The 27,214-nt window shown below is 44.2% G+C and overlaps 1 protein-coding gene across 4 annotated transcripts in view; it reads right to left on the reverse strand.

The window, feature by feature from the left end:
* TRERF1 (transcriptional regulating factor 1) overlaps positions 1–27,214 on the reverse strand; it is a 138,162-nt gene that overhangs the window by 4,855 nt on the left and 106,093 nt on the right. For all 4 annotated transcript variants that reach the window (XM_084622246.1, XM_084622247.1, XM_084622248.1 and 1 more), the window contains 7 exons: positions 26,537–26,785; positions 21,743–22,112; positions 19,649–19,715; positions 17,403–17,542; positions 16,982–17,085; positions 7,827–7,902; positions 2,541–2,629 (listed from right to left, as the gene is read on the reverse strand). In XM_084622246.1, the coding sequence (XP_084478372.1) occupies positions 2,541–2,629; positions 7,827–7,902; positions 16,982–17,085; positions 17,403–17,542; positions 19,649–19,715; positions 21,743–22,112; positions 26,537–26,785 (1,095 nt within the window). The remainder of the gene's footprint in view (positions 1–2,540; positions 2,630–7,826; positions 7,903–16,981; positions 17,086–17,402; positions 17,543–19,648; positions 19,716–21,742; positions 22,113–26,536; positions 26,786–27,214) is intronic.

The following is a 27,214-nucleotide window of genomic DNA, read 5'->3' on the forward strand; positions in this document are numbered from 1 at the left end:
GGGTATGGAGTGCAGCACAGACTCACCAGAACAGGGGGAGGGACCTAGGCTCCCAGCTGCCAGCATGGCTCTCCCCGACTCAGCTCCAGCCAGGGCTTGAAGCTGCATCCCGGCCATAAGAGCCAGGCGGGCTGCTGTGGGGAGCCGCGGTGGACTCTCTACCTGCCCTGGACAGGGAGCCTGAGCAGCCCCCGCAGCCCATGACCCTGCCCCCCAGGCTCCCCACCCAGGGCAGGCAGAGGGTCTGCGCTGTGGCTCCTCACAGCTGCCCGCCCGGCTCTTACGGTGGCTGGTCTGAGGATTTGAGGCACACGTACCCCGCCCCTGCTGGAGCTGGGTTGGGGAGAGCCGCGCTGGCAACTGTGAGGATCCAGCCCAGAGCCGCAGACCCTCCACCTGCCTTCAGCTGGGTGGGGAGCGTGGGGACGCGACTGGGCGATGCTCTCAGCCCGCCCCCAACTATGGGCAGGTGGAGGGTCTGCTGGGGCTCCCCAGGGCTGCCTGGGCTCCACGCTGGCCTGGCCGAGGGCGGTGTGAGTGTGGGGGAGGGGCATGGAAGAAGAGGGGAAAGGGAGAGGATATGTTATGTTGGATCATATTAAAAAAGTTCTGTATTAAAATCACAAATGAGTTTGATTCCCCATAGTTTAAATTCCAGGGTATTACTAATTAAGAGGTCTCTTGGGTTTTGGTCTCTTGTTTTTACTGTTTCTCTCCCTTTCTGTGTGAAACTTGCAAGCTGCTAATTGTGTTAGTACATTGGAAGACAGAGTCTGTTCTCAAAGCAATACTTTGTAACAACTGCTCACATAGAGACTCAAAGCGATACTTTGTAACAACAGAAACAGCACACAGAGACTCTTCGCCCTTTTGTTGTATTTATCTCGCTTTGTTAACAAGTGTGATTAAAATAGAGATAGAGGATGTATGTGGATGGATGCTTGGTGTGGATAATAAATGAATGATCAGGTAGGTGCCAGCCTAAGAATCCAGTGTCCAACGGCCGAAGAAGGCGTCAAGTGGAAACAGCCAGCGGACCCCTGGAGGGCAGACTGGAATCCACCCAACAGCCTCAAGAACAAGATAGCATCTGGCAGCACGGAGCCATCAGGAACGTGCCATCTGCTGATTGATTCAGCAACAGCAGGATGAAGCAATTCCCATAGACTGGCATAGGAATAAATTCCTATAAAAAGGACTCTAGAAAGTGAGAACTTTGGGGTCTGATTCTGCAAACCAACTTCCAGGAGCATCAGATGAGCATTTGACAAGGCCCTGCTCCCTCCTCGTGTCCAGGCCACCTGGCCAGCACTTGGCACGAGCAACTATAAGGCTGGTAACTATGATAACAACCTTGCAGAACCTGTGTGTGTGTGTGTATGAATGAATGTGTGAATAAATATGAAACTGAATGGAATGTTACAGCTATAACTAACTGCTTACTATGCTTCTTTCTGTATTCGCAATAAATGTGGCATTTTGCCTTTTCCCCTTTAATAAGATCCTGCTGGTTTTTATTTTACTGGTATAACAGGTAGACAATTTTTGTATCCACATCTGATCCGCACATTTTTCTATCCGCACAGGGCTCTATCAGTGTTGACTGATGGTACACAGCAGTAACTGACGGGGTAAAAATCCTCAGAAGAATATTGTGGTTGTGTAACCACAATACACAACACTTCCTCTATACAAAACAACCATTAAAAAGCCACGAAACCTGCATTAAAGTTTAACTTACACAAACCCAAACATTTTGAGTATGGAAAATGACAATTGAGATACCTCAGCTCTGCCCCCAGAGAGATGCCAGCTTCCCATCTTCCCTTCTTTGGGGGTGGAATACCAAAAACATGCCCCAGAAAAATACTGCCTTTATTATCTCTCTGATACTAAGTGGGGTGTTTCACCACCTCAATGTCACATGAAACTTGTATAATCGTCTGACACACAATCACAGGTCCAATCTAAGGTGCCAAGAGCTCTCTCCACACCTTGAAGTATCAGCCCCCTCAGACCCAGTCTAGCCCCCAATGGACTAAAATTCGATGAGGCTGGAAAGGTATTTTTTGATAGCCCAATGAAAATCCTTTGAGTTATGCCTGAGTTTTCTTTCTTTCTTTCTCCTCCCACACCCTCAGGTGTGTAGGGTGTCAACCAGTTTCTGCCATTTATTTTTGTCTTGTGCTGGTCTGTTCAGGCTTTGGAGAGTTACGTGGACAGATTTGGGTTTTAAAAACACACTTTGAGAATGCACACTAGAGTTTATTGTTACTTTAAAAAGTAACTAAATTTCTAACCTTCTATTGGTGCAGCACATGCATGCATATATAGACATACACCCACACTATACACACACACACACTATATATATATATATATTTCATTATGCAATCTCTTTAACTTCCATTGGTTCTGTGATTGCAGTGAGTCAGTCTATCACTGAGGGGTGAAGAGCAGGAGGACAGATTCAAACTGAATGTGGCAAATAAAGAACAAAAGATTATAAATGGCAAACACCAAAACAGAAGCCTCCTTACCATTTTCTGTACAAAAATAAAATCTTTGCTGTAAGTGGATAATGCTTTGTTAAACAGCCTTCTTTCTAGAGGTGTCCACATGTCAGATCCTAAAACAAATGAAATAATTATAAACAACTTGTCCTCCAATTGCCAGCCTCCATCTTTGTTCGTACGATAGTCTGGCTGTTAGGGCAGGGGACTGGGAGTCGGGACTGCTTGCTTGTAATCCCTGCTATAAAACAAATTCATTGCGAGACCCTGGACAAGTTGTTTCTCTGTGATTCAGTCCCTTCCATCTCCAAAATGGGGATGGTACTTAACTATTTCATAGGAGTCTGGCAGAGACTGAAAAGTGCTTTGAGATGCTTGGATGGAAGGTGCCAAGTATTATTATTATTTGCCAGATTGACTGCAGAGGAAAAAAAAAATTTTCATCTCTGAAAATCAGTACTGAAATCTGGTGTGGACGACTCAAAGCGAGTTGGTGCTCTCACTGAAATCCCTAGTGGGTATTAGTCAAACAGGAGGAACACAGGAGCTGCTCTCCTGGATCAGGCCAATATTCTGTCTGCAAGTAGACAGCACTAAATGTTTCAGAAGAAGTAGTAAGAAACCTTATAGTGGACAGTTGTGGGATAAACTGACCATGTGTCTGACATTGCTTCCCAATTCTGTTAGTGCTTGGTTTATGCTCCAAAACGTCAGGGTTTTTAGCTCTTTTAAAAATCCTGTGTAATAGAACTGTGGATCTTCTCATTATCCATTTATATATATGCCTCACCCTTTTCTGAGTCCTACTAAGTTCTTTCTGCCATCCTGTGGCACTGAGCTCCATGGGCTAATTATGCCTTGTGTAAAAATGTATATTCTTTTACCAACTTTCAGTTTTTATTGCTTTTCAATTTCATCCTATACTTATTAATTGCTCCTGCACCTCCCTTTTGACATTCTTAATCAAAGAAACGGTGCCTCAATTTTATAACTGAAAAGAGTAGGCCTAGGACACCTATCCCCCCAATATCTTCTGTTGTGAAGACAGAGAACATTTAGCTTCTCTTCAGTGATATTTATCCTCTTGTTCTCTGAAGGCACTTCTCATATCAGAGAGAGAGCAATATTAGAAATTTCTATCTACCTTTAGATGAAATCTTTTTGTATGGCCCTTGTAGAATGGGACTGACCTCACAGGGTGAGTTTCATTCATTGTTCTGTTATCCCCTCAGGGTTGTCTTCTGACTCACTGCTTTGTATGCAGCCGTTTCTCCAATTCTGGATCTCTACTACTTAGTATCTTCCCCTATTTGCATAACCTTCATATACACCTAATTCTCCCCTTGAGCAGCTCATCACTCCAGTCTCTCTAGGTCTTTTTGCTTGTTTACCTGATCGGGTCTTGTGCAAATTTACTACTCCACCCTTCTGTGCCTCACTATCTTAATCAGTTAAAATGGGAACAATACTTTTATCTCAGTGGAATGTAGTGAAGTTTAGTTATTTTTTATTGATCTTTTGAGATTTTGGTATGAAAACAGCTGTGTGTTATGACTCAAACTGTAGCTTTTTCTCAAAATTGTACATCTTTAACGCTTTCAAAAAAAGATGCGGAGGCATGAGCTTCAGCAAACGACTTCATTTGTCTCTTCTTTTCTTATGAATTATTACAATGAACCGAGGGTTAATTTACTGTACGCCTAAGGGGATTCCAGCTTTGTACGGTTTCCTGGAAGTTGTGGTGTTATCAGCAGGGGCCCTAATATGAATATTAGGATTAATTAAAGCAGCCTAATTAACTAGGATAAAACCTCTGTAGGAAAAGTAACAGGAGAAAAGCTGTTTTTAACTCTGGTTGCTGGGAAACTGACTTTGTACTTGCTGGCCGTGGGAAACACAGAGAGTGTGTATAGGGGGATCTGCAATGCAGTAAGATAGAACTGAGACCTTGGAATACGGATCAGTTTTTAAAGCAGGTCTTTATATTTCAGCAATTCATCCTATCTTCCACTGTATTTGCCATACTGAGGCTGTTATTGCACTGATTAACTGACAGTAATCTCTTCTGCAAAATGGGGTGGGAGGAGGGGAGCACTGGGTCTGACTCAATCATTTCAATGGGCCAGTTCAGGCCCACTATAGGCGTAGGATGAGGAACATGTAACATGGTACACGGCCTACATACAAAAAAGTGCCATATGTATTGGATGTTTATAGACTGATAGGAGCACACTGCTGTTTCACGTGGTCTGTCTCTCTTACGTATTCCTAAACTGAGAGCACTGCAGAGCTGAGACGTTCCAAGGCCCAACAAACAAAATCCTGGTGCAGCCCAAAGGACTATAACAGAGCTTTTGTTTTGGGTCCAGGTTATTTTAGAGACCACCTCTTTCTGAATGTCACATTCTGACCGCTGTCTCTAAAATAAACAAACTGGAGTGCAATTGTTAATAGTCCTCAGTTTAGAACATCCACCATTCTTGGTGGATGAGTGAGGAGCCCTAAAATTTCAAATTTCCTTCCCTCATTAGCCTGATGATGTCTGAGTGTGCTGACTTTCAAAGTACAATTCAAAGCCCACTTACCCACTCATTCTTTTGCCTGAAATGTATTATGAGGGGGGATTAGGACTATCTCATATTTGGGGAATTGTTTGCATTCTCATGAGTCAGCATTGTGTTCTGTTTTGATCTAGCTCTGCTTTAATGGATACATACGCACCAAGGAGCGGTGATAAATGAAATTTATATTTTTGGGGGGATGGACCAAACCATACAAATTATTCATCCAAATGCCACTAAACATATAAAGTTTGAATTCAACTAATTCTTGCAGTTAGATTATTTTCCTGCAATAACAAATCCCATATGCCTAGAGCAGCTGACTGACCATAATCACCAAATAAATTACCACGTAAACCCTGTAAATAGCTAGAAAGGGATCGTCAATATGAGATACAACTGTATATTGCATTGAAGAACTTCAGAGAGCAGTTTTGTACTTTGGCTTTTTGTATTTTAATGGGGTTTAAACCTGGATTGGAGAGATTATAATTTATCATGTAGTGTACTGAGTAAGGTTTCTTTAGGGTCTGCTTGAGAAATTCTGGTCTCTTCACCCCACCTGGCAAACAACAGGGTACTCTGATGCCCACAGCTGTAGTGCTAGTTGACAGGTATTAGCATTTACTGGAATTCTATCTTGTGAGATATGTGAAGAAAGCAAGAGCCTCCTCTTGTGTTGCCTTTGTCATTGTGAACCACTTGCAGAAAATGATGGAAGTATGTTTGAATGAAAATGAATTCTTAAAATCTAGCATTTCCCAGCCTTTAACCCCTTGCCAAAATCTCTCCTCTAGGTTCTGATCTTTATTTCACTCTTGTTGGCTAAATACAGATCCGAACAACATTAGGTGACCAGAGGCCAGGGCTGCACACATCACTTGCAGTAACCAAGTAACAGAGTAGGGGCTTTTCTTGCAATAGAAGTATCTCTTCTGCAAGAAAAAATCATTGACAATTTTCTCTTCAGTCTTCTGTGGGAATGACAATTGGTTTTCTCTTGGTGGAAGAGAGAATCTTCCACTCGAAGGAATTGCTCAGGAAAAGCACCTACCACGCGTTTCATCCAAACAGAAGACCCACATGCAGGCACAGTGTCTTTTTAGTACCTAATCTTATTAAGGCTGCACATGTACTTCCATAGTGAATTTCAAGTTGTTAATTTATCCTTAAAAGGAGAGAAACTGTGGACTAGACTTGCCCCTGCATCTAAGCTCCATTTGGCCAAGGGGAGTGGCATGGGAATCATGGAGCTGCCTGATAAATTGCGACGGTATGAGTCTTCCCTGGTGTTTTAGAGCAACCTAGGGATTGCTCCAAGTTACACCAGTGGAGGATCACCATAGCATAGCTTTCAGAGTAGCAGCCGTGTTAGCCTGTATTCGCAAAAAGAAAAGGAGTACTTGTGGCACCTTAGAGACTAACCAATTTATTTGAGCATAAGCTTTTGTGAGTTACAGCTCACTTCATCGGATGCATTCTTCATGCCCCTATTTTGGGATGGCAGCTGGCACATGTGCCAAGCTGCAAACATTATACCAGCGGAGAACCCCCCCGCCCCACCATGTGAATTCCCCACTGGGTCGCCAGACAAAACTGGGCTCATCTGCACTTCCTAGGTAGCACAATGGGCTCTGACTGGAAGCCAGAATTTGGCCTTGTACATTTTGATTATCCAAGCATCAGGAGATTCCTCGATTGTTTCCTTTTGAGTGCAAGCTGGAGACAATGGCTAGGCTTAGACAAGAAATCTTGCTATAGAACCTGGGTTGGTTTTGCAGGGACAGTTGATAGACACAGGATGTGAGGTGGTGGGGTGAGAAGGGACCTGCCCTCACCTATCGTCCTTATCCTGTAATCTTTAGTAACAGCACATACATCTAAATAGCTGGCCAGGGTATATGTTTCAAAGTATTTTCAAACTATGAACAAGAGGAGACTCCCATTATGTTTGTTAAGTAGAAGAGCTAGATTTGTTTTAGGCTAGATCTATGCAAACAATGATTTTGCATTCAGTAACTGTGAAAACACTTGCAAGAGTTATACTCTAAGCTAAACTTTGCACTTTTCATGCAATGACCATAAATGTCCAAATATTTAAGCATCACAACATCTATACGAGGAAGGTAAGATTGTACAATGATGACACTTTGGTATAAAGAGGCTAAGGCACCAGCCCCAAGGTACACAGCAAGCTAGATCTTTAACACAAATGCCAAGAATTTCGATCAGTTTTGGATCTGAATTAATGGCAGAAATTAGCCTAAATTGTTACAAATATCTATTAAGAATAGTGATGTACCAAAACCCCACAAAAAACAAGGAAGAGTATTCTTACAATCTGAAGATTCATCTCTCCATTATTATAAGAATTTTCCCTTTTAGTTACAGGAGATGATAGTTTGAGGTGCTCCCAGATGTTTTTTGTAGCATCAACTCTTTATTTAGAAACATTATTTTACAGACCAGCGTAGTTTACAGGTTAATATACCAAATTAACATGGTTTGTTTCATCTTTTTTTGCATGACATGAAACAAAGCAAAGTAGTATTAATGTAGCCAAGTACTGTCTGGTTACAAAAACCTGACCAGAAATGATGCCAGAGAGGAAAAATCTCTGTTACTCTAAACAAAGGGAAAGAATAAAAGTATCAGGCAACCTGTAGTTTTAATTTTACGCAAAATTATGTGCACTTACTCTGTGCTCTTTTATAAATGTAAATTCACACATACAGATTGTTTAGAAACCTACCAGCATAATGGTAATTTGCCAAAGGATGACACTTCAATCTTACTGGCTTCCTCAACAGCAGCATTTCTAGGGCAACCTACAAAACAAACACGGAAGAACAGAATAAAAAAACCCTCAGTTATTTACTGTGTATAAATGTGAACACAATAAGCTTAACAAGTATTACAGTATGGGACTGGATTCAGGATCAATTGGGTTAATTTTCCATATCCTTATACTAAAAATCATCACCAAATTACTCTCCAAGACCTACTTACGCTTCATCCCCTACAAGAAGTCACCCCCAACTAATCAACTAAAGGTGGCCAGGCTGATGTGCGGCCAGTGTTAGAGGATATTATTTATTTTTAAAAAAACAAAAATAAATATCCTTTACTTGGAACACACAGTTGTGCATAAAACTAACCTATGCAACCAAGTGATGTTCTACAGTTCCCCTCACCTTCCCTTCCCCATTTCCTCCTCCTCGTTGTTACCTTCACTGGTTGCATCTTGCCTTAAATTAGATGGTAAGTTATTTGGAGAGGGACTTTATCTTTCTATTTGTTTGTACAGCCCTTTGGATGCTACTATAACACCACCATCCCCGAAAAGTTCAACTCTTTAAATGAATTATCCACACGAGAACAGCAAGCAATAACACACTACAATTCTGGACATTTAAACACAGATTTAACAAGGTTTCACAGGAGCTGGAAGAAGACTGAGTCCTGTGGGTCGTTCCATTAAAACGAGGAGAAACCTTGGGTAATGTTAGCACAGGAGCATGTCTTGTATGGTATTAAAATACACAAAGCCAAGGACTAAGTGACATTAGTCATCCAAGGAGTATAAGAAACTTCTAGAAAGGCCCTGCCTTGAGATTTAATTTATTAACAATGATTACAGGGCAGGTTCATGGCATCACTGCCAATCTATCAGGAAAGTTCTTTTGTGTTGCAAAATCTAAAGCCATTTCATAAAAAAAAAAAACCAAAACAAAAAAAACCCAGTTACCTACCTTTCGTAACTGTTGTTCTTCGAGATGTGCTGGTCACATCCATTCCATGCTAGGTGCGCGGGCCCACATGTGCGGTTGTCGGAGATTTCTGCCTTAGCGGTACCCATAGGGCCAGCTGTCGTGCCTTCTAGCATGCTGTGCCCATGCAGCAGTATATGAGGCACTGCCGGCCCACGCCCTCTCAGTTCCTTCTTGCCGACAACTCCAACAGAGGGGCAGGATGGCGGGTCATGGAACGGACAGGAGCAACACACCTCACAGAACAGTTACGAAAGGCGGGTAACTGTTTTTTCTTCTTCAAGTGCTTGCTCGTGTCGATTCCATTCGAGGGGATTCGCACGCAGTATCAATGGAGGTGGGCTTGGAGTTCACGGGCGTGCAGCCTGTAGCTCAACTCTGCGTTGTCTCTCGCCTGCTGGGTCAGTGCATAGTGCGACGCGAACGTACGGACAGACGACCCGGTGGCGGCCCAACGGATCTCTTGATTTGGGACCTGTGCCTCGTAGGCCGCCGAAGACGCCTGCGCTCTAGTGGAATGAGACGTCACGATCGCCGGCGAGGCCACTTTCGCCAGCTCATAGCACTGGCGGATATACCCCATGATCCAAGACGAAATTCTCTGGGCTGACACTGGGCAGCCCTTCATCCTGTCCGCAACAGCAATGAACAACTGCGTTGACTTACGAAACGACTGTGTTGTACTGATGTGGAAGGCCAGTGCCCGTCTGATGTCCAGCGTGTGTAGCCTGCGCTTATCTGATGCATGAGGCTTCAGACAGGACCGGTAAGTAGATGTCCTAGCCCATGTGGAACTGGGACACAACCTTGGGAAGAAAAGCTGGATGCAGGCGCAGCTGGACCTTGTCCTTGTAGAAGACCATAGTGGGTAGCTCCAACATGAGCGCCCTGATCTCGGACACCCGCCAAGCCGATGTTATGGCAACCAAGAAGGACACATTCCAGAAAAGGAGCAGGAGGGAGCAGGAAGCTAGGGGTTCAAACGGAGGCCCATGAGCTTCGAGAGCACCAGATTCAGATCCCCTGGGGGAACCGGGTCACAGATGTGCAGGTACAGGCCTGCTAGACCTTTCAGGAATCGTGCCGTTATGGGATGGGCAAAGACAGACCTGCCCTGAAGCGGAGGGTGGAACGCAGAAACAGCCGCCAGGTGCATCTTGACCAAAGACAGCTTTAAGTGCAGCATATAGTCCAGGATGACCTGCAACGAGGCCTCCTCAGGACGTATGTGCTTGTCCGAGGTCCAACATGCGAAACGCTTCCACTTGGCCACAACGGTAGCCCTGGTGGAGGGCTTTCTGCTGCCCAGCAGGACCTCTTGGACTGCGCGGAGCAGTCCCGCTTGTCCGTGCTCAGCCATGGAGCAGCCATGCCGTCAGGTGCAAGTTCGGGTGCAGCAGATGGCTGCGATTCTGGGACAGCAGATCTGGATGGAGAGGTACCTGCAGCGGGTCGGCCACCGAAAGACTCAGCAGCATGGCCACACTGGGGCTATGAGCATGACCCACGCCCTGTCTTGCTTCACCTTTATCAGGACTCTTTGGATAAGGCAGAAAGGCGTACATCAGCACTACCAACCATGGGGTCAGAAAGGCATCCGACAGGGAACCCTTGTCCCTGCCGTATAGAGAGTAGAACCCCTGGCACTTCCTGTTCTCCCTGGACGCAAACAGGTCCCTCCATCGTCGGAAGATCAGGTCGACCACCTCGGGATGGAGGAACCACTCGTGGCAAGAGGAGAAGGTCCTGCTGAGGCGATCTGCCAGAACGTTTCTGGTTCCAGGTAAGTGAGCAGCCACCTGGTAGATGGCGTTCTGCACAGAAATGTCCCAGAGACTGAGTGCCTCTTGACACAGGACAGAGGACTTGACACTGCCCTACCTGTTGGAGGCTACGGAGACCATGCAGAACTTCAACTTCTTGAGACTTGTTGAGGCCATGCAGATCCAGGATGGGTCTGAGGCCCCCCTGGGCCTTTGGGATTTGGAAGTAACGGGAGCAGAATCCTCTTCCTTCCATGTCCTGAGGAACCACCTCCACAGCCCCCAACTACAGGAGCTTGTTGATCTCCTGAACCAGGAGTTGCTCCTGAGAGGGGTCCCTGAAGAGGGACAGGGAAGCAGGGGGTTGGGAAGGAGGTGTATCCAGAAACTGCAGGCTGTAGCCCTGAGCTACTATGTCCAGGACCCAGCAGTCTGAGGTAACCCATGACCAGGCCGAGTGGTAGGGGGAAAGATGGTTGAGGAAAGGATGGGCAGAAATTGACTGGCTGACTGGGCATTGCTCTTGAGCTCACCCTCAAAATGATCGCTTTTGCCCCCCCCCCCAGGTTCTTAGTGGGTCCAAGCTGGATTGGCGAGCGAAAGGAAGAAGGGCGGCAATGGCTAAACCCAGGGTCCCTTCTCCTTGTAGGTCCCTGCCAGGCTTGCCGAGGCCTCGATGGCAGTGGAGGCCAGAATGGCTTTCTGGCTGACTGTGGGATATGTATGCCCAACAAGCGAAGGGTAGCCTTAGTGTTCTTCAGCCCGGGAAATCTGGCGTCAGTTTGATCAGAGATGAGCCCAACACTGTTGAAGGGGAGGTCCTGAATTGAGGCCTGCATCTCCTGGGAGAGGCCCACCACTTGGAGCCAGGAGCTGCGTCGCATGACCACTACTGATGTGACCACCCTCGCCGCTGAGTCCCATTTTCAGGGAGCATCTGGCTGCTGCGGAACCTTCCTCTACCAAGGTACCAAACTCCTGAGCCTGAGGAAGGGAGTCCTGCAACTTCTGGAGGCTCTCCCAGAGGTTAAAATTGTATCAGCCCAGTAGGGCCTGATTGTTCACCACCTGGAAGCATAGGCTGGCCGTTGAATAAATTTTTCTGCCAAATTAATCAAGTTTTTTGGCTTCTTTATTCTTGGGAGTAGCGGCAGTGGGGACCTGCTTGTCCTTTTCATTGACAGCAGACACAACCAGTGAGCCCGGAGGTGGATGCATATAACAGTACTTGAAACCCTTGGCCGGCACAAAATATTTTTTCTCAGCCCCTTTAGAGGTGGGCAGGATGGAGTCTGCCACAGTGATGTGGCGATCTTGAGGACCCCGTCGTGTGCAGGGTGACCCAAGAGGGCGTGGAGGCCGAGAGGACACTGAACAGGGTGTCCTCCTGCTCAGCCATCTCTTGCACTTCCAGCCCCAAAGTTCTTGGCCACCTGCCTGAGAAGGGCTTGGTGCTCTTTAAAGTCATCTGGTGGGGGCTGGCCCTGGAAGGTCCTGCGACCGCCTCATCTGGAGAAGAGGAAGAGGGCCTGGCTGCAGGTGGAGGCGCTGGGGGATCGGCCGCCGCTGGAGAGGGAGGTTTGGGGGTGGGCACAAAGATGTCCATCCCAACGTCTGAGTGAACTTCCGGTACCGGGCCCGGCGAGGCCCCAGATCCCTGCTCCGATGTGACCACTGATGCACACTGCAAAGGGGACATCATCATCACCAGAACGCCCCATGCCTCCCAATATGGCCACTGCGTTAGCCAGTGGCCTTGCAGCCACTGCGGTGCCGTGGATGACGGAACAGTTTCCAGTGCCCAATCCTGTTGCTAAGACCGGGGCAATGGGCTGAACTGGACCTCCGCATCAGGGGAACCACTCTCTGGCGACCAGGGAGGAGCCATCAATGCCTGGGTTTGCTTGCTGGTCGTGGCTACAGGTGAATGCTAACCAGGTGTAAGCAAGCAGTGGCTATTCCGGGGAGAGCAGTCCCGGTGCCGGGGAGATCAGCATTGGGGAGAACGGTGTTGCGAAGACTGGTAATACAAGCGGGAGTGGTCCCACGGAGCCGGCGACCGACATCTAGTCACAGATGGGCAATAGGGCAAACGGCGTTGGTCATAAGATGGGGAACGTCGACCCCATACTGTGGAATAACATCTTCACGTCCGGGGGGAGAGTTTGGGCGCCCGATGGCGCGGTTGCAATCTGCCCCAGGATTACATCCGGAGGTCTGTGGTGCTCTCCCGCCCCTGGAGGGGTCTTAATGGCTGGTTTGCCCTCTCAAGGAACCTGAGCCTGGTCCTGCAGCCCTGGAGACGTCACGGGAGCTGGTGGAGACTTGTGCGCTCTCTGTTCCCAGCTCTGGAATGACAATGGTGCAGGCAGGGTGGTGGGCCCCTTCCACTCACGAGTCAACAGACCTTTAAGAGGGCTAGGTGCCCCAACCACAGAGGCCCGCTCATGCTGCTCTGGAGAAGGTTGGCGGACAGACCCGGTCCCTCTACTGGATGATCCTTCGGCCTTCTTGCTCGGCGCCGGCGAGTGCTTCTTCGCCGCCTTCTTCGGCGGCGGTGATGGCAAATGGTGCCAAGAGGAGCCAGAGCCAATGGCGCACTGAGCACAGAGGCTGAAGTACTCGGTGCAGTCTGCGCAGAGGGCTTTAAAGCCGTGCAGAGAGCAGACTCCATCAGGAGGCCTCTGAGGCGCATGTCCCTCACAGGACATAGGCCTGCCACTCACAGGCACAGGCCTGCAACAGACAGAGCAGAGCTTAAACCCGGGAGCTCAGGGCATGCCCCGCCTGGGGCAAAGTCTCAGCGGGGACTTTACTTAACAGCTAACTACACTACTTAACACTAACTGCAATTAACAAAAGCCCCAAGTCGATGGAAGAAAACTGCTAGCTCTTCACAAGCAAGAGAGGCACTCTGAAGAAGGAACTGAGAGGGTGTGGGCCGGCAGTGCCTAATATTCTGTGGCATGGGTGCAGCAAGCAAGAGGGCACGACAGTTGACCCTACAGGTACTGCTAAGGCAAAAATCTCCAACGGCCACACACACACCTAGAATGGAGTCGACATGAGCAAGCACTCGAAGTACTTGTTATTCTGTTTCGAATGGCTCTGCACATTCCCACTTATGGGTTTTGCACCGCCCAGGGCAGCCTCACCTTCCAAGCACTGGCTGCTTTCGCTTGTAGCACCCCTTCCTGATGCTTCCCATTGCATCTCCAAACATTCTGAAAGCAAGGTTACACAAGGCGGCACTGTGGCCTCTACTGTCTCAGTACCTTCCAACCACTGCGCCAGATGGAAGTGTCTATCAGATCTGGGGTTCTCTCCTATTCAGTACCTTTGGATTTTTTGCAATAATAGTTGCTTGTTTTAGCGTTAAGTGTAATTTAAGGCAGTTACAGTATAGTTAGCTAGCAGAAACAACAAAGAGTCTTCGTGGCACCTTAGAGACTAACACATTTATTTGAGTATACGCTTTCATGAGCTGGAACCCACTTCATCAGATGCTGATACAGACTAACACGGCTACCACTCTGAAACCTAGCAAGCAGAGTTTGTAAGTTCGGTTCTTTGTAACAGTGAAACTGAAGAAACAGCAGCAGCCAGATTTTAAGAGCTGTGCTTCATACCCAGTTGTCTCCCTGGTGCCGGACAATCATGTTAGGTGCCTTAAGTGCCTTGGGGAAGGCCCCTGTCCTTCTGACTGTTCTATTTCCCAGACCTTTACACCCAGAGCATGTAAGAAGACACAGAATAGACCGCTAGCACTCCTGCTTAAAGAAGCTCTTGCTGCTAACTGTTGGGTTCTGGGAGATCACCAGAGCTGAAGACTAAGAGGCCTGTTTCAGCTCCAGTTGCTTTGTCTAGCAAGAATAAAATGCCTAAAGGATCCCAAGGATTAGGATTTGTGTCAGTTCTGGCTCCTATTTCTGTTTTGTTGGATCCTCCAGTTAAACTTGGCAAGATGTCGAAGGCATCGTCTGTCCAGCTGGCTGCTCTCCAATCCAGACCTATGGTCTGAGATTTGACCTGAGGATCAAGAGTTGTGGAGCAATTGGCAAGGATGCCTCCCTTCCTTTGTATGGAGACAAGCTAACCCATTTCACTGACATTTGGAGGTTTATTACCTTGGAAAAGAGGGTCCTAGTAATTATAGAAAAGGGCTATACAATACAATTTTAAAAGTTACCTATTCTCCCCTAATCCTTCACTTTTCAGGACACCTTCTCACACGATTACTCTTCTGTTAGAAGTTTAAAAATTGATCCTGACAGGTGCTGTCAAAGAAGTATCCAAATATCTGTAGGTCAAGGGTTTATTCAAAATACTTCTTGGTACAGGGAAAAAAAAAAAAAGATGGAGATTTCGATCCAATTTTAGATTTAAGAAAATTGAACAGGTTCACTTGGAAGTTCCAGTTTTGAATGCTAACCCAGGCCCCTATAATTCCCTTGCTTTCGGTTATGGAATGGTTCACAACTATTGATTTACAGGATGCATATTTCCCTATTTCTCTCTGGCCTAATCATCCTTTGCTCCTTCATTTTGTAGTGGCACAAAGACATTTTCAGTACAAGTTTCTTCAATTTAGCCTTTTCACAATGCCAGGAGTCTTCAAAGTACCTTTTTGTAGTAGAGATCCATCTCTGAAAACTAAGCATCTTTGTTTATCCATATCTGGACAATTGGTTGCTAAAGTGACAGGTTGCTAAAGGACAGGGCAAGGACCATTATTTGTGCATGATATAATTTAAAGGCTTATGAAGGGGTTATCGAATGCGTTATACCCTTTTGAGGGAGCCAGTTCCACGATGGGATTTTAATTTGGTTTTATCTATGCTCATGAAGCTGCCTTTTGAACCTTTGGCAGTGTTCTTTATTTTACTTATCTATTAAAACTGTGTTTATTATTGGTATAGCATCAACCAGAGGGGTGAGTGAATTGTATCCTTTGATGGCTGATCTGCCATTTACTATTTTTTATAAGAACAAAGTGGTTCTCAGACCTGATCTCAGGTTTCTACTAAAAACTGTATCCGAGTTTCATATCAGTCTATTAATTTACCAGAATTTTTCTCAAAGTCCCATGCTAATAAAAGGGAATCTGTGTTACATAGTTTAGATGCTAGAAGGGTTTTAGCATATTATTTAAACAGAACTAAGAGTTTTAGGAAGTCATCTAAGTTATTTGTTTCTTATGCTAAAACCCATATGGCTTATAGAGTATCACCTAAAATTATTTCCAGAGAGGGAAAACAATGTATCATTAAATGTTACAAGTTAGCAGCAATCCCTGTGCCTACTGTTGTAAGATCTCATTCTACTAGGGATATGGCAGCATCTTTTGCTTGCCTTAAACCTGTTCCTGTTGGAGAAATCTGTATGGCTACTACCTGGAAGCGAGTCCATACCTTCATAGGCGCCGACTCTGTGGGTGCTCCAGGGCTGAAGCACCCACAGGGGGAAAATGGTGGGTGCTGAGCACCCACAGGCAGTCCGTCCCCTCCACCCCACATCAGCTCCCTTCCTTCCCCCCAGTGTTTGCCACCCACCGGCAGGCCCCGCGGATCAGCGCCTCCTCCGCCCTCCCTGCGCCCCATGCAATTGGCTGTTTTGCGGCGTGCAGGAGGCTTTGGGAGGGAGGAGGAGGAGTGAGGGCGCGGTGCGCTGGGGAAGGAGGTGAAACGGGGGCGGGAAGAGGCGAGGGGGGGACGGAGCCAGGGTGGGGCCTTGGAGGAAGGGGTGGAGTGGGGGCGGGGCCTGGAGCAGAGCTGGGGATTGAGCACCACCCAGCACATTAGAAAGTTGAAGCCTGTGCATACTTTTACTAAACATTATGCTTTGGATTTGGCTTCAAGAGTGGATGCTAAATTTGGTACATCAGCATTTCAGTCCTTTAAATTAGGACTCTGTTTCGCTCCTCCTGAGTTTTCAGCACTGCTTGCCGAACTTACCCACAAATGGGGGATATGCAAAGCCACTTGAAGAAGAAATGAAGGTTACTCGTAACCAGAGTTCTTCAAGACTATTCTGCATATATTCATACTTCCTCCCCACCTCCCCCTCTTTCTCAAAGTCATACAGCGGTTTCTCCGGGTTGGCAGTGGCAGGAACTGAGGCAGTAGAGGGTGCAGCGCTCCCTTACGTAGCTCGACCGCAATGTTCGGAGACACTGAGGGAGGGGAGGGGTTGGAAGGGGCACACATGAGTGCTAACAGATACTGCTTGGAGAAGGTTCTACCTTTAAGCTGCACCAGGCAGTGCAAAATCTATAAGTGGCAATATGCAGAGTAAATACAAGTAAATAACCTTCATCTTCCCATGCTGCCAAGGTAAAGGAGATGCGAACCTTTCTCTTCAGCTTCTTGTCTTACCATAATATCCCCTTTGGACTCAAAGAGGGAGTGCAATGCATATTCTGAATTAGTTCCTCCACCAGGTAACACGCTTGAACAGCACATATTTAAGAGGTCTTCCACTGTCAGAAACAAAAGGGATTCTGTTAAATATTGCAAAATGTCAGCCAGATACCTCAAACCAAGGATTCTGTAAAGCCAACTGAAACACAATAGAGTGTAAAGTTTTCGTTCTGAAATGCGCACACAGTTCTTGATGTTTGCATTACACTTTTCTGTTACAATTCTCAAATGCATCAAATTAAAACTGATCAGATATTGAAACATCTGTAAAACCTTTTCAAAGTAAAAAAAATAGTATGAGAGTGAGAAATAAGTGGAGATTTCTATACCGAATATAGTGTTTTCAGTAAACAATTCAAATGGCAAAATACAGTACCTCTTTGTTGGAAGACTTTGTTTTCCAGTTCTGGCCATGGTTTCCAAACCAAAGTTGCCTTGTGCATATCTCTCCCCATTGATGATCGGTCTTGTAGTTCAGGAATATCAGCCTGGAATCTTGATCCAATATTGATCTGTCTGTAAATAAAGAGAGATCTCACTCGTAAGATTTACAGAGAAAAGAATAATATTACCTTTTATTTTATACCAAACAAAAAATAAATTACACAATTGAGACAATCCCCAGGAGTACCCAGGGTTGCGAGGTACCATTAGCATGAGTGAGCTTTGTCTGTACCTGCCAGGAGTCAGTTTCCTGACAACCCAAGCCACAAACAGAACAAGTACTCCCCCCATCAGCCCCCGTAAGCTACGCTGTCCCTCTGCAGGCAAACAACAGGTATACACCAACTTCTAAGTGTCCCTCTGAGTGTCCAGCCCTTGTTCCACCAAACACTCACAAAATTCACAGATTACTATTCCTTTGGGAGTAGTGACACACAAATTATTAATTTTAACTCAAGATAGCCATCCAGTTAACACACAGCACTTAGATATATTTATAGTGAAAACAAGAATATGTTTATCATCAAAGAACAGAGATTCAAACTAAGAAAGAATATCAGAAACAAATGGTTACATATAAAACAAAACTTATAACATGCTTGCTACAGCCTAAACTTAACTCATAAAATATTCCCGTCTCCTGCAGGATAGCTCATCCCAAGTCCTTTTCCCTGGTGTTTTAAACCAGGATGTCTGAAAACGTCCTTTCATTAGATCAAGCCCACTGGCAGCTTGTCTTCACAGCCTGAAGGATCCCAGGCGCACCTCCATACCCCAGTTATACTCCCAAAAATTAATGGTCTTTACTTGTAAAACAGGATAATCCCTGCTGGTTTTGTTTTCTCCTGCAGCACTCAGAATCTACTCATGAGTTCTTGATTCAATATGCAAGTAGATTTCCACTGTAAGATATACAATGGTCAGCGAGGGAGATAAGTGTCTCCCACTTGGAGAAGTTTGTCTCAGTGCGTGCTACCTCTGAGGCCTGGTCTACACTGCGGGCTGGGAACAGGCCTAAGATTTGCAACTTCAGCTTTGAGAACAGCATAGCTGAAGTCAACGCATCTTAGATCGACTTACCTCATGTCCTCATGGCGGGGGATTGACGGCCGCCGCTCCGCCGTCGACTCCACTTCCACCTCTTGCCACGGTGGAGTACAAGAGTCGATGGCAGAGCGATCGGGGATTGATTTATTGCGTCTACACTCGACATGATAAATTGATCCCCAATAGATATATCACTACCCACCGATCCGAGGGGTAGTGCAGACATACCCTAAGTGACCAGCCTTTAACTCCAAGGCCTTAAAGACAATTTTCAGTACGCATATATAACTCCTTACACATTAACTGCACACACATTTTGCAATGATTATGACCACCAGCATGACACATGATCCATTTTGGTGTAGCCAGGGGATCTCTGTAAACCTGTGGACCCCTGTGCTCTCTGCCAGTGGGCATCAAGAGGTCCTTGCGTCACACATCACAATGGTCTGACATGAAATTGTGTCAGACTATCTTACAACATAATATTCAGTGAACTCTGCTTTCACTGAGGCAAATAGTGTATTGTAAAGACCTAATTTAGAAAGCTGTGCACAATTCCAACACAGTTTAATTGGACTGGGAAGCAGGTTTTTAAGTCCCAGAAGAGAGAGATCTAACGAATATCATTACTATATAGTGAACAGACCAGATGCAGGTCAATTAGACCTCCCTGCCCCATAGGGGATGACACACCTCAGCAGAGGGCTGGTGGTGATAACACTGTCTCTGTCCTCTCTTGGTATCCCACGAAGGGAAGGGAAGTTTAACACCTCCCAGAACTCCATAGGAGGTCTGCCAGGGCAAGTACTGAATCAACATGCTGCCCCAATGCCATGGTCACACACTTTTCCAGCCAGCACCAGCTACGTTTGTGACTTCACTGGCCCTTTATAGCTCTCCCCTAAAGCCATGGCTGGTTTGCAGTGCCACAATCTCATTTCTGGCAGACTTTCTGCTGTCAGTGACCTCAGCCAATGTTTACACTGGTATAGCCTTGAGTGCCGCCAGCCAAGTAGTATGGTATTACCCGCCTTGTTCAAAATATACAAGACCACATTCTCTAGGTGAGAGAGGGTGAGCTGACTGAAGTAGGCTGTAAAGTGATACACATTGATAAATTTTTCTTACGGTTCTATATCAACAGTCTGTTCTCCAGGCCCTGGAGTCACTGGAATGCTGCTTCCATCAATACTATCTGAAACAGAAACAGGGATTTGATTTTCTGTTTAGAAAGCTATTTTCTTAACTTACACATCGTGTTTGGTCCTCCACTGCCCCCACTTGTGTAGCTATCCTTCTATTAAATGGTCCACAGAAATCAATGAAACATCAGGTTACAGCTGCTGCATTGGCCTGAATGTACCAGGGTCCTTAAGAAACCAGGTACAGTGTGTCTGGACATAGCTGCAATTTTCAATAGCATCAATTTCCATACGGATGACCATTCTGAATGGTTTTACATTTTCCTTTATAATCTACACACTTGGTTGTACATGTTAGCTTTGTACCTCCTACCAGGTTGCCACCCATGCCTCGTATGGTCTCCCGTTATCATATGCTAAGCACACCTACTCCTCCTCCAAATTCCTCTTTACAATTAATTCTTCCATAAATCTCTCCTACTTCCTTTTCTCATCAATAATCCCCACAGACTCCCTTAACTGATCTATTGTCCTGTGACTTCTTTAAATTGTAAACTATGGGTCAGGACACATGTACTAACATTCTGTTGGTAAAGCACTGAGAATGTATTTATGGCACTGTAGAAGTGATTTTGCAAATCAGTGAAATACAACACAATTCCAAAAAACAGAAAAACAAAAACACCGCAACCAAACCCCCAAAATCCAGGTCAGCTATCACCTTGTTACTGTATCTCTGAAGAAACTAAGGATCACAGTTTAAGGATGATACAATGGTGACAGAAGGTTCAGCTGGCCCTGGACTACTTGCTAGAATTAGTAGAAGGCCAAAACCAAGTTCTGATCATCTTCTAAAAAGAGCAGGAAGAAGAGGAGAGGTTGCAGGATAGAGGACTAGGACTGCAAACAATACAGTTTTATAAACTGGAATTCAGTGCCTACTAGAGAACATATCAGAGAGGCAACTTGATTTATCCATTTTGCTAACTTGAAAAAGCTAGCAATCAAATTCTTAACTCTATAAAGGGGACTGATCGCAGAAGATGGGAATACAGAAGGGGAAACAAGGAGAGGGGATAGAACATAACAGCAACATGTCCAGATAACTGAGGACTACTGACGGACTATCAAGGGTGTATCACTTAGTGTTTTTTGACTAGAAGGCTGGTGGCTGTGAAGAAAATGTGGATGTAAAATTGTAAAACATGGGGGGGGATCTTCAAGGATCCAAGACAGAAGATAATCTAAATATACCTACTCTCCTTTTGGGTTACAAGATAAAATGTAAGGGTCCAATAAGTAAAATCTTAATTCATCACCTGAACCATGCTGCTAAATACCTAGTTTATAGGTTTTGAAAAACTACACAAACAGAAATGTGTCTCCAGCAATTTTGACAAATTGCTTTGCTTGCACAGTTAATTTATAATAAAAAGTTAAGTTCTCTAACATACTGGGGACCATTCTAAGTTACTTAAGGTGTGATTAAGATGTTATTTCTACCTTGAACAGACTCTTCCCGTCTAGCTAATATAGATTATCCCCCATACACACCTTAAAGATCTTTTCTATGCATATGGCATATCAAATTTAGATAACTTACAGTGTCTTGATATATGTATGTTGGGATTTAAACAAAATATTTACCACTGCAGTCATGTAGCCTGATATGCTAATAAAAAATTTCTTCTCCTGAACTGAATAAATGCTTAAAACCAAACAACTGCCAAATCCCAAAACAGGTGTGTCCCCCTTGGCCCATTTGAGTAGGCTTCACTTTAGTTACAAACATTGTGTCCTTTGAAATAAATACATTCTGATCTTTCCATTTGAAATTAACCAGTCCATTTCTTGGTTTAAACCCAACCCTACAATATCTAGAAGAGAGGTACACATCTGGAAAAACTGACTTTGTTGAACAGGGAAAGTAACAGTAGTTTGTGTGTATGTCTTGTCCTTCTCCCAGGATGATCATTTCAAAACAGAAAGCGCACAGGGAACATAACATAACATAACAGCGGTTTATATAAGATGTGGTTTTGGGCTCAGAGAAAGTGCTACAATTAAATAAAATACTTACTAGATCGACATAGGAGCACCCGTGGAGTGGGTGTCAAAGGAGTAAGCGGCAGCTGGGGGTGAGATGCATTATGAGATGATGTGATAACGCTGCTGAAGAGCCCAGATCCTTGGCGTACTGGGCTAAGCATAGGTGGCGGGGTATAGGGAGGAAACTCATGTGTCCTGTCTAGAAGATGGTCTCCTAGGATGCGGGGAGAGCGAAGCTGGCTTTGATACAGCGTAGCTCCTGAGTAGGATGCACTGAAGTTGAAGGAAGGAGGAGGTATGAAGAGTGGTTCCGGTCTATGACGATATTTTTTCTTGTCCTGCAGGGATTTGAAGTCTTCTTCCAATTTTGCAGCACTTTGATGCTGTTTTCTGCTAAGTTCCTAAATGAAAATTGATAGCATTCAAATATACAGCTATGATTAGTTTGGGTTACATTACCTATGCTTTCCCACAGACAAGGGTGACAGGAAAGCGGTTATCAACTGATGACTATTCAGGGCCCTACATGGAATAAGTTTGACAGTTTCAGTCCAATTTTGGGGTTTTTTTTAAAGCCAACAGGTGCCCATGTGACAAAATACCAACACTACAACTGGTACTGGTTGGCAATCTAAAGACAGAGAGAATTAATTACCTTTCCAGCTTCAGAAATCACCACTCCAGGTCAGAGGAGAATTATTAAAAAGCTGGCTAAGACAGTGGAAGATTGGCATTTGCCCCTGCCAGTGTTTACTGGCTAAAGAGAGGACCTGGCTCCAAGATGTCAATGCAACATTTTTATTTTATTTATTTATTTATTTTTACCAGCACCCCTCACATGCACACTTATCGTTTCCAACTACAAAAAATTTATATTGGTCGTCTGGGAGTTGCTCCATCTACCCCAAAGTCTGAGTTTATTAGAAAGTTAAATGTTTTCTAATACATCTACTTGGCTTTAGTAGGATGGACACATTTGAGCTCAGTGGAATAACTGCAGCATTGTCACTGGCAGGAGAGGGGGGAAAATGTAATAAATTCAAATTCTTTGTTTCTTATCACTACATTTCCATCTGCTGGGTGGAATCCAGCTGCAAGGAATCTTGTATTAATTTTCTCCTTTCTTGGCAGGGAAAATGGTAGCAGATGAGAACTGGGGACATAACAGCATTATACATTTCAATAATTTGGAGATTAAAGACATTTAACACTGTACCACCCTGGTCTATAAAAAGTGACAGCAATTGGAGTTATGCAAGTCTGAAATCTGATTTTCAGGGCAAATGGTTAGGTAGCTTTTTAAGAACGCACACAATGATGGTACACATTCTTAGTTTTAAATATACTACTTTCAGGTGCTTAGGTTTTAAGATCTCATTTATGATAAACATGCCGGGGGCGGGGGGGATAGTATTTCTTGGCTAGATAAAGATATACCAAAATTTCTATATCATCTGGTTAATATTACTACTATATAAAAATAAATTATTACTGAACATGTTTAGATAATATATCTAAACACCATGGGTGGTTCTTGACAAGCACACTCACCCAATAAAAAGTATGTTAAAAGAACACGAACACAGGCACCTTTTATTCCTGCTGTTAACACATTCCAGCTTGTGGAAATGTTCTCTATTGCAGAGGTCCTGCCCTCTCTGTTAGATCATGGCTATATCCCTTCCAACATCTGGTGATGTTTCCTCCCCAAAAATTTAAGTTTGAACATATTTTTCTTTTGCAGAAAAATGTATCTTTAAGAAGGATTGTGTAAAAACATTGAAAGCAATGAAAAATCACAGGGGAGTGTGAAACACAGCCATGTACTACAAAGTCAGTCATGACGGTAAACATCCAGTGTACAAAAAGAAGAAAAGAAAAGATGGGGAAAAACAAGAAATATAGCAGAGGTCTGATAAGAGCCCCAGATTAAGTGTTTGCTCCTTCCTTTTTGCAAAGAGGCAGTGTGGTACAATGGCGAGGGTGCTGGCTGGGACTCTGGGAATGTGAGAGCTATCCCCAGCTAAGCCACTGACCTTGAGTGAAACAGTTTACCTCTAGGAGCCTCTGTCCCCACTCCCATCCTGTGTGTGTTTATTCAGATCATAAGCTCTTTGAGGCAGGGATTCAGTCTCACTATGTTTCATACAATGCCACCTCAATTTCCATTGCGGACTTTAGACACTACTGTAATACAAACATTAACTATAGTTTCTTCAACTTTCCATTTTATGCTCTGTGTAATTTTTTTTTTTTTTTTTTTACTGGTTTTAAATTAAAAAACCTCCCAAACATTATGGATGATGGAATTCAGAAATAGGGAGGGTACAAATCAGTTGCTATGTTTTATTTGTAACAGCTTTCATGTGAGTAGTCCTGGAACCTGGTCCTGCAAAAAACGTATGCACATGAATAACTTACTCACATGAATAGTCCCCATGAAGTCAAAGTGGAACTTATTGTTCTCGCTGTTTTTCCCCTTCATCTGACAAATTTTTTATTTTGCTAGTGACTTTCTCTGTGTAGTAACAGTAGAAAAATTTCTGCCTTTTCCATCCTTCAACTACTTTTCTCACACACTAAAGTCATTGGAACTCCTCATGTGAGCAAAAGTTACATGTCCAGGTATGTGCACGATTGTACCCAGAATGAGAACACAGAACTTTTGAGCCTCCTTTGATCACCTCTTCATTATAACAGTCTGTCTTCAATTTGGGGGTGGGAGAAGAACCTGCAGTTTTACTATTTGCTCCTTATCTACCTCTTTGACTAGAAACCCTGGTAAATTAAGCCAAAGAAAGTACAGAGTAGATTATTATTTATATCTCTTTTGTTTAAGGGGTAGTATTTTATTAATTATTATTATTATTTTTAATTCAGAATATCTGGTACTCAGCTCCTGTTGAAGTAAAATAAGGCACTGGAACTAAATTCCCATGAGTCATTGCTCTCTATGCCGCTACATCAAATGGTTAAGGGCACTCTCAGTATAGGAAATGCAATATGGCATTTTTGAAAAAATCTTCACACTGAATATGAAATAAGTCCCCGATGTTCTTGGCCTCACAGCTCAGAATTAGCTCTCTAATTCCCTGAAGATCCAGACACCGTTGCTCAGATTCAGCACTGAATGCATTCTTCAGTACTCTACAAAAACCTAAATATTTAACACTGGGACACAATGGAATGCCCATTTACTATTTGATTCACTTCACTGTGCACTGCTGTTGCAGGTTATTTAGTTTCGTTTTATTTTCATTAAAAAGGTATTCACTAAAAAAAATATTGACTTTATCCATCAATCCTTGGGACCCCTTCATTCTAAGGCTTGAGACACAATGTGATTGAAGGAAAACAGTTACTGTTCCTTAGACCAACAGAAATCTGCTCACCCTATCTCTAAGTGACCGCAACTCCTTCACTACTCTAATACATTTCCACTGCTAGTATAAAAAACCAGGGTCCAGAGTTCAGAACTGGGTGTTCATAATTTTCACATGTAACAAACAGGACAGCATGCATAATCCTGGGTGGCTGAGTGCACAAGTGGCCAATCAGATGTCTAACTGGCCACTGCAGAGTCAGTCACTGCAACTGTATACGAAACTGTGGTAAATGTGCATGCACAATCCTGAACATCTCCGCCAGAATCTCCAGAGGAAATCTGCACAGAGCATATAGTGGAGCTCAAGGCCTCAGCCATCCCTCTCAGGAGATTAGAAATCGAAAGGAGAAACTACACTGCTCAGCTATCAGCAAATGCAGAGATGCTGACTTCAGTGTTACTACAGAGGGTGGAAGTCTGCACTAGCTAAAAGAAAAAGAAGGGAAATTCATTAAAAAAAGTGTGTTGGGGGGGATAAATCCACAAATATTGCTCGAGATCACTGATAAGTGTTCATGTTGTCCCCAGAATAGGCCACTCAATGGGGGGGTGGGGGTAAAAGTACTACTTTTCACTGTATGGGCAGTAGTCACACCTCCTAATAGTCATCCCACCTTGTGCCTTTCACAATTACACTGCAGTGGCATATTTCTAATGTTGTTAGACTAGAAAGTGTAGTAAATTAAACTGTTCGCTTAAGCCCTCATTCAGCAAAAAGCTTAAATGCATGCTTCACTGAAGTCCTCTACACACTGTGTCTTATTCATGTCTAAGGCACTTTTCGCCATAGTGTGTGGCGATATCAGATTCATGAGTTAAATGAAAGCCAGAAAATACTAATCATCATTACTTTTCCTTTTGGGTTTTTGAAGTCACAATGTTTTAACACATCATTAAGATACCTGCTGAAGGGGGGAGAAAAAAAAAAAAAAAAAAGACGATCCCATTGTACGTGCACAGCTTCTTCTTAGAACTTACTGCTTTAATAACTACGATACAGGGCTATTTAATCTACCGCAAAAAAATACACAAATATATTTTACTTCAGAACAGAAAGAAAGTAGCTGCTGCATTTAAGCAACAAAACAAACACAAAGAAGCACAAATAGTAAAAAAAAAAAAAAAGAAAGGTAATAAATCCCTTTGTTTTAGTGGGATAGAAAATTCCCGCACTATTGTTTCAAATGGTTTATTTTATTTCTGAGTATTGATCTTCCATGAAGGATGAAATTAATATTCCTGGATGAGAGAAGAGGAATTACTGACAAGATACTACAGGCCTTCACCTTTCGTTGCCAGGTGTGAGCCATGCTGATTTCTTCAAATATTCCAGAGTGTGTGTGTGTATATATATATATATATTAAAAATGTAATTGCACTAAAACCAAAGGGATTTAAAAGCCTCACAGCACAGTTAGTAGCAAGAAGGGAAGCACTCACAGAAGATGAGCAGGGGGTGGCCACTTTTGGACTGCACGGTGGAGAGTAAGTCATCTTCATGAGAACTGGCATCTCGTCATCTGACACAGAATTGGCAGGCTTGTCTTTGATTGTGGTACTGTTGGTAGCAGACTGCGCACTGGGCTCAGGCGACAGAAGCTTTACAGGGACAGAAACAGGCATGACGATAGGTGCGATGCTATCCACCTCTTTAGGCGGCTGCTGTTGTGGCAGTTTCTCTCCTTCATCCTGTACAGACAATTACAGGCTTTCAGCCTCAGTTAGAGGGTTCCTATTGGATTTACAGACTATAAAAATAGAATGAAAACGTATTCATCGTGGTCTGGAAAGAAACGGCTCTGGTGTGAAACAAACAGTAGCACCCCTTCTCATACCTCAGATTGGGGCCTGAATAAAATTGGCCAGGTAATTATGACTTATACATAGGATTCAGCCTCAGTGTTAAAGAGCCATAAAACATTTCTTTTAAAGATGACCTGCAAAGAGGAAAAATAGGTTTGTGCTCTTTTTATTGCTTCTTTATGCTGAAAGTAGAAGGTAAAAAGATTTCTTTTCAAAAATATCTGTTTTTTGCATTAGAAATTCAGATCTTGTCTAACACAGGAGACAACAGACAACAGAAGAACTAGTATGATTGTGCCATCAGAGATACCAAGG

Source organism: Lepidochelys olivacea (assembly GCF_965140295.1).
Source record: "Lepidochelys olivacea isolate rLepOli2 genome assembly, chromosome: 3".
NCBI classification, from domain to species: domain Eukaryota; kingdom Metazoa; phylum Chordata; order Testudines; family Cheloniidae; genus Lepidochelys; species Lepidochelys olivacea.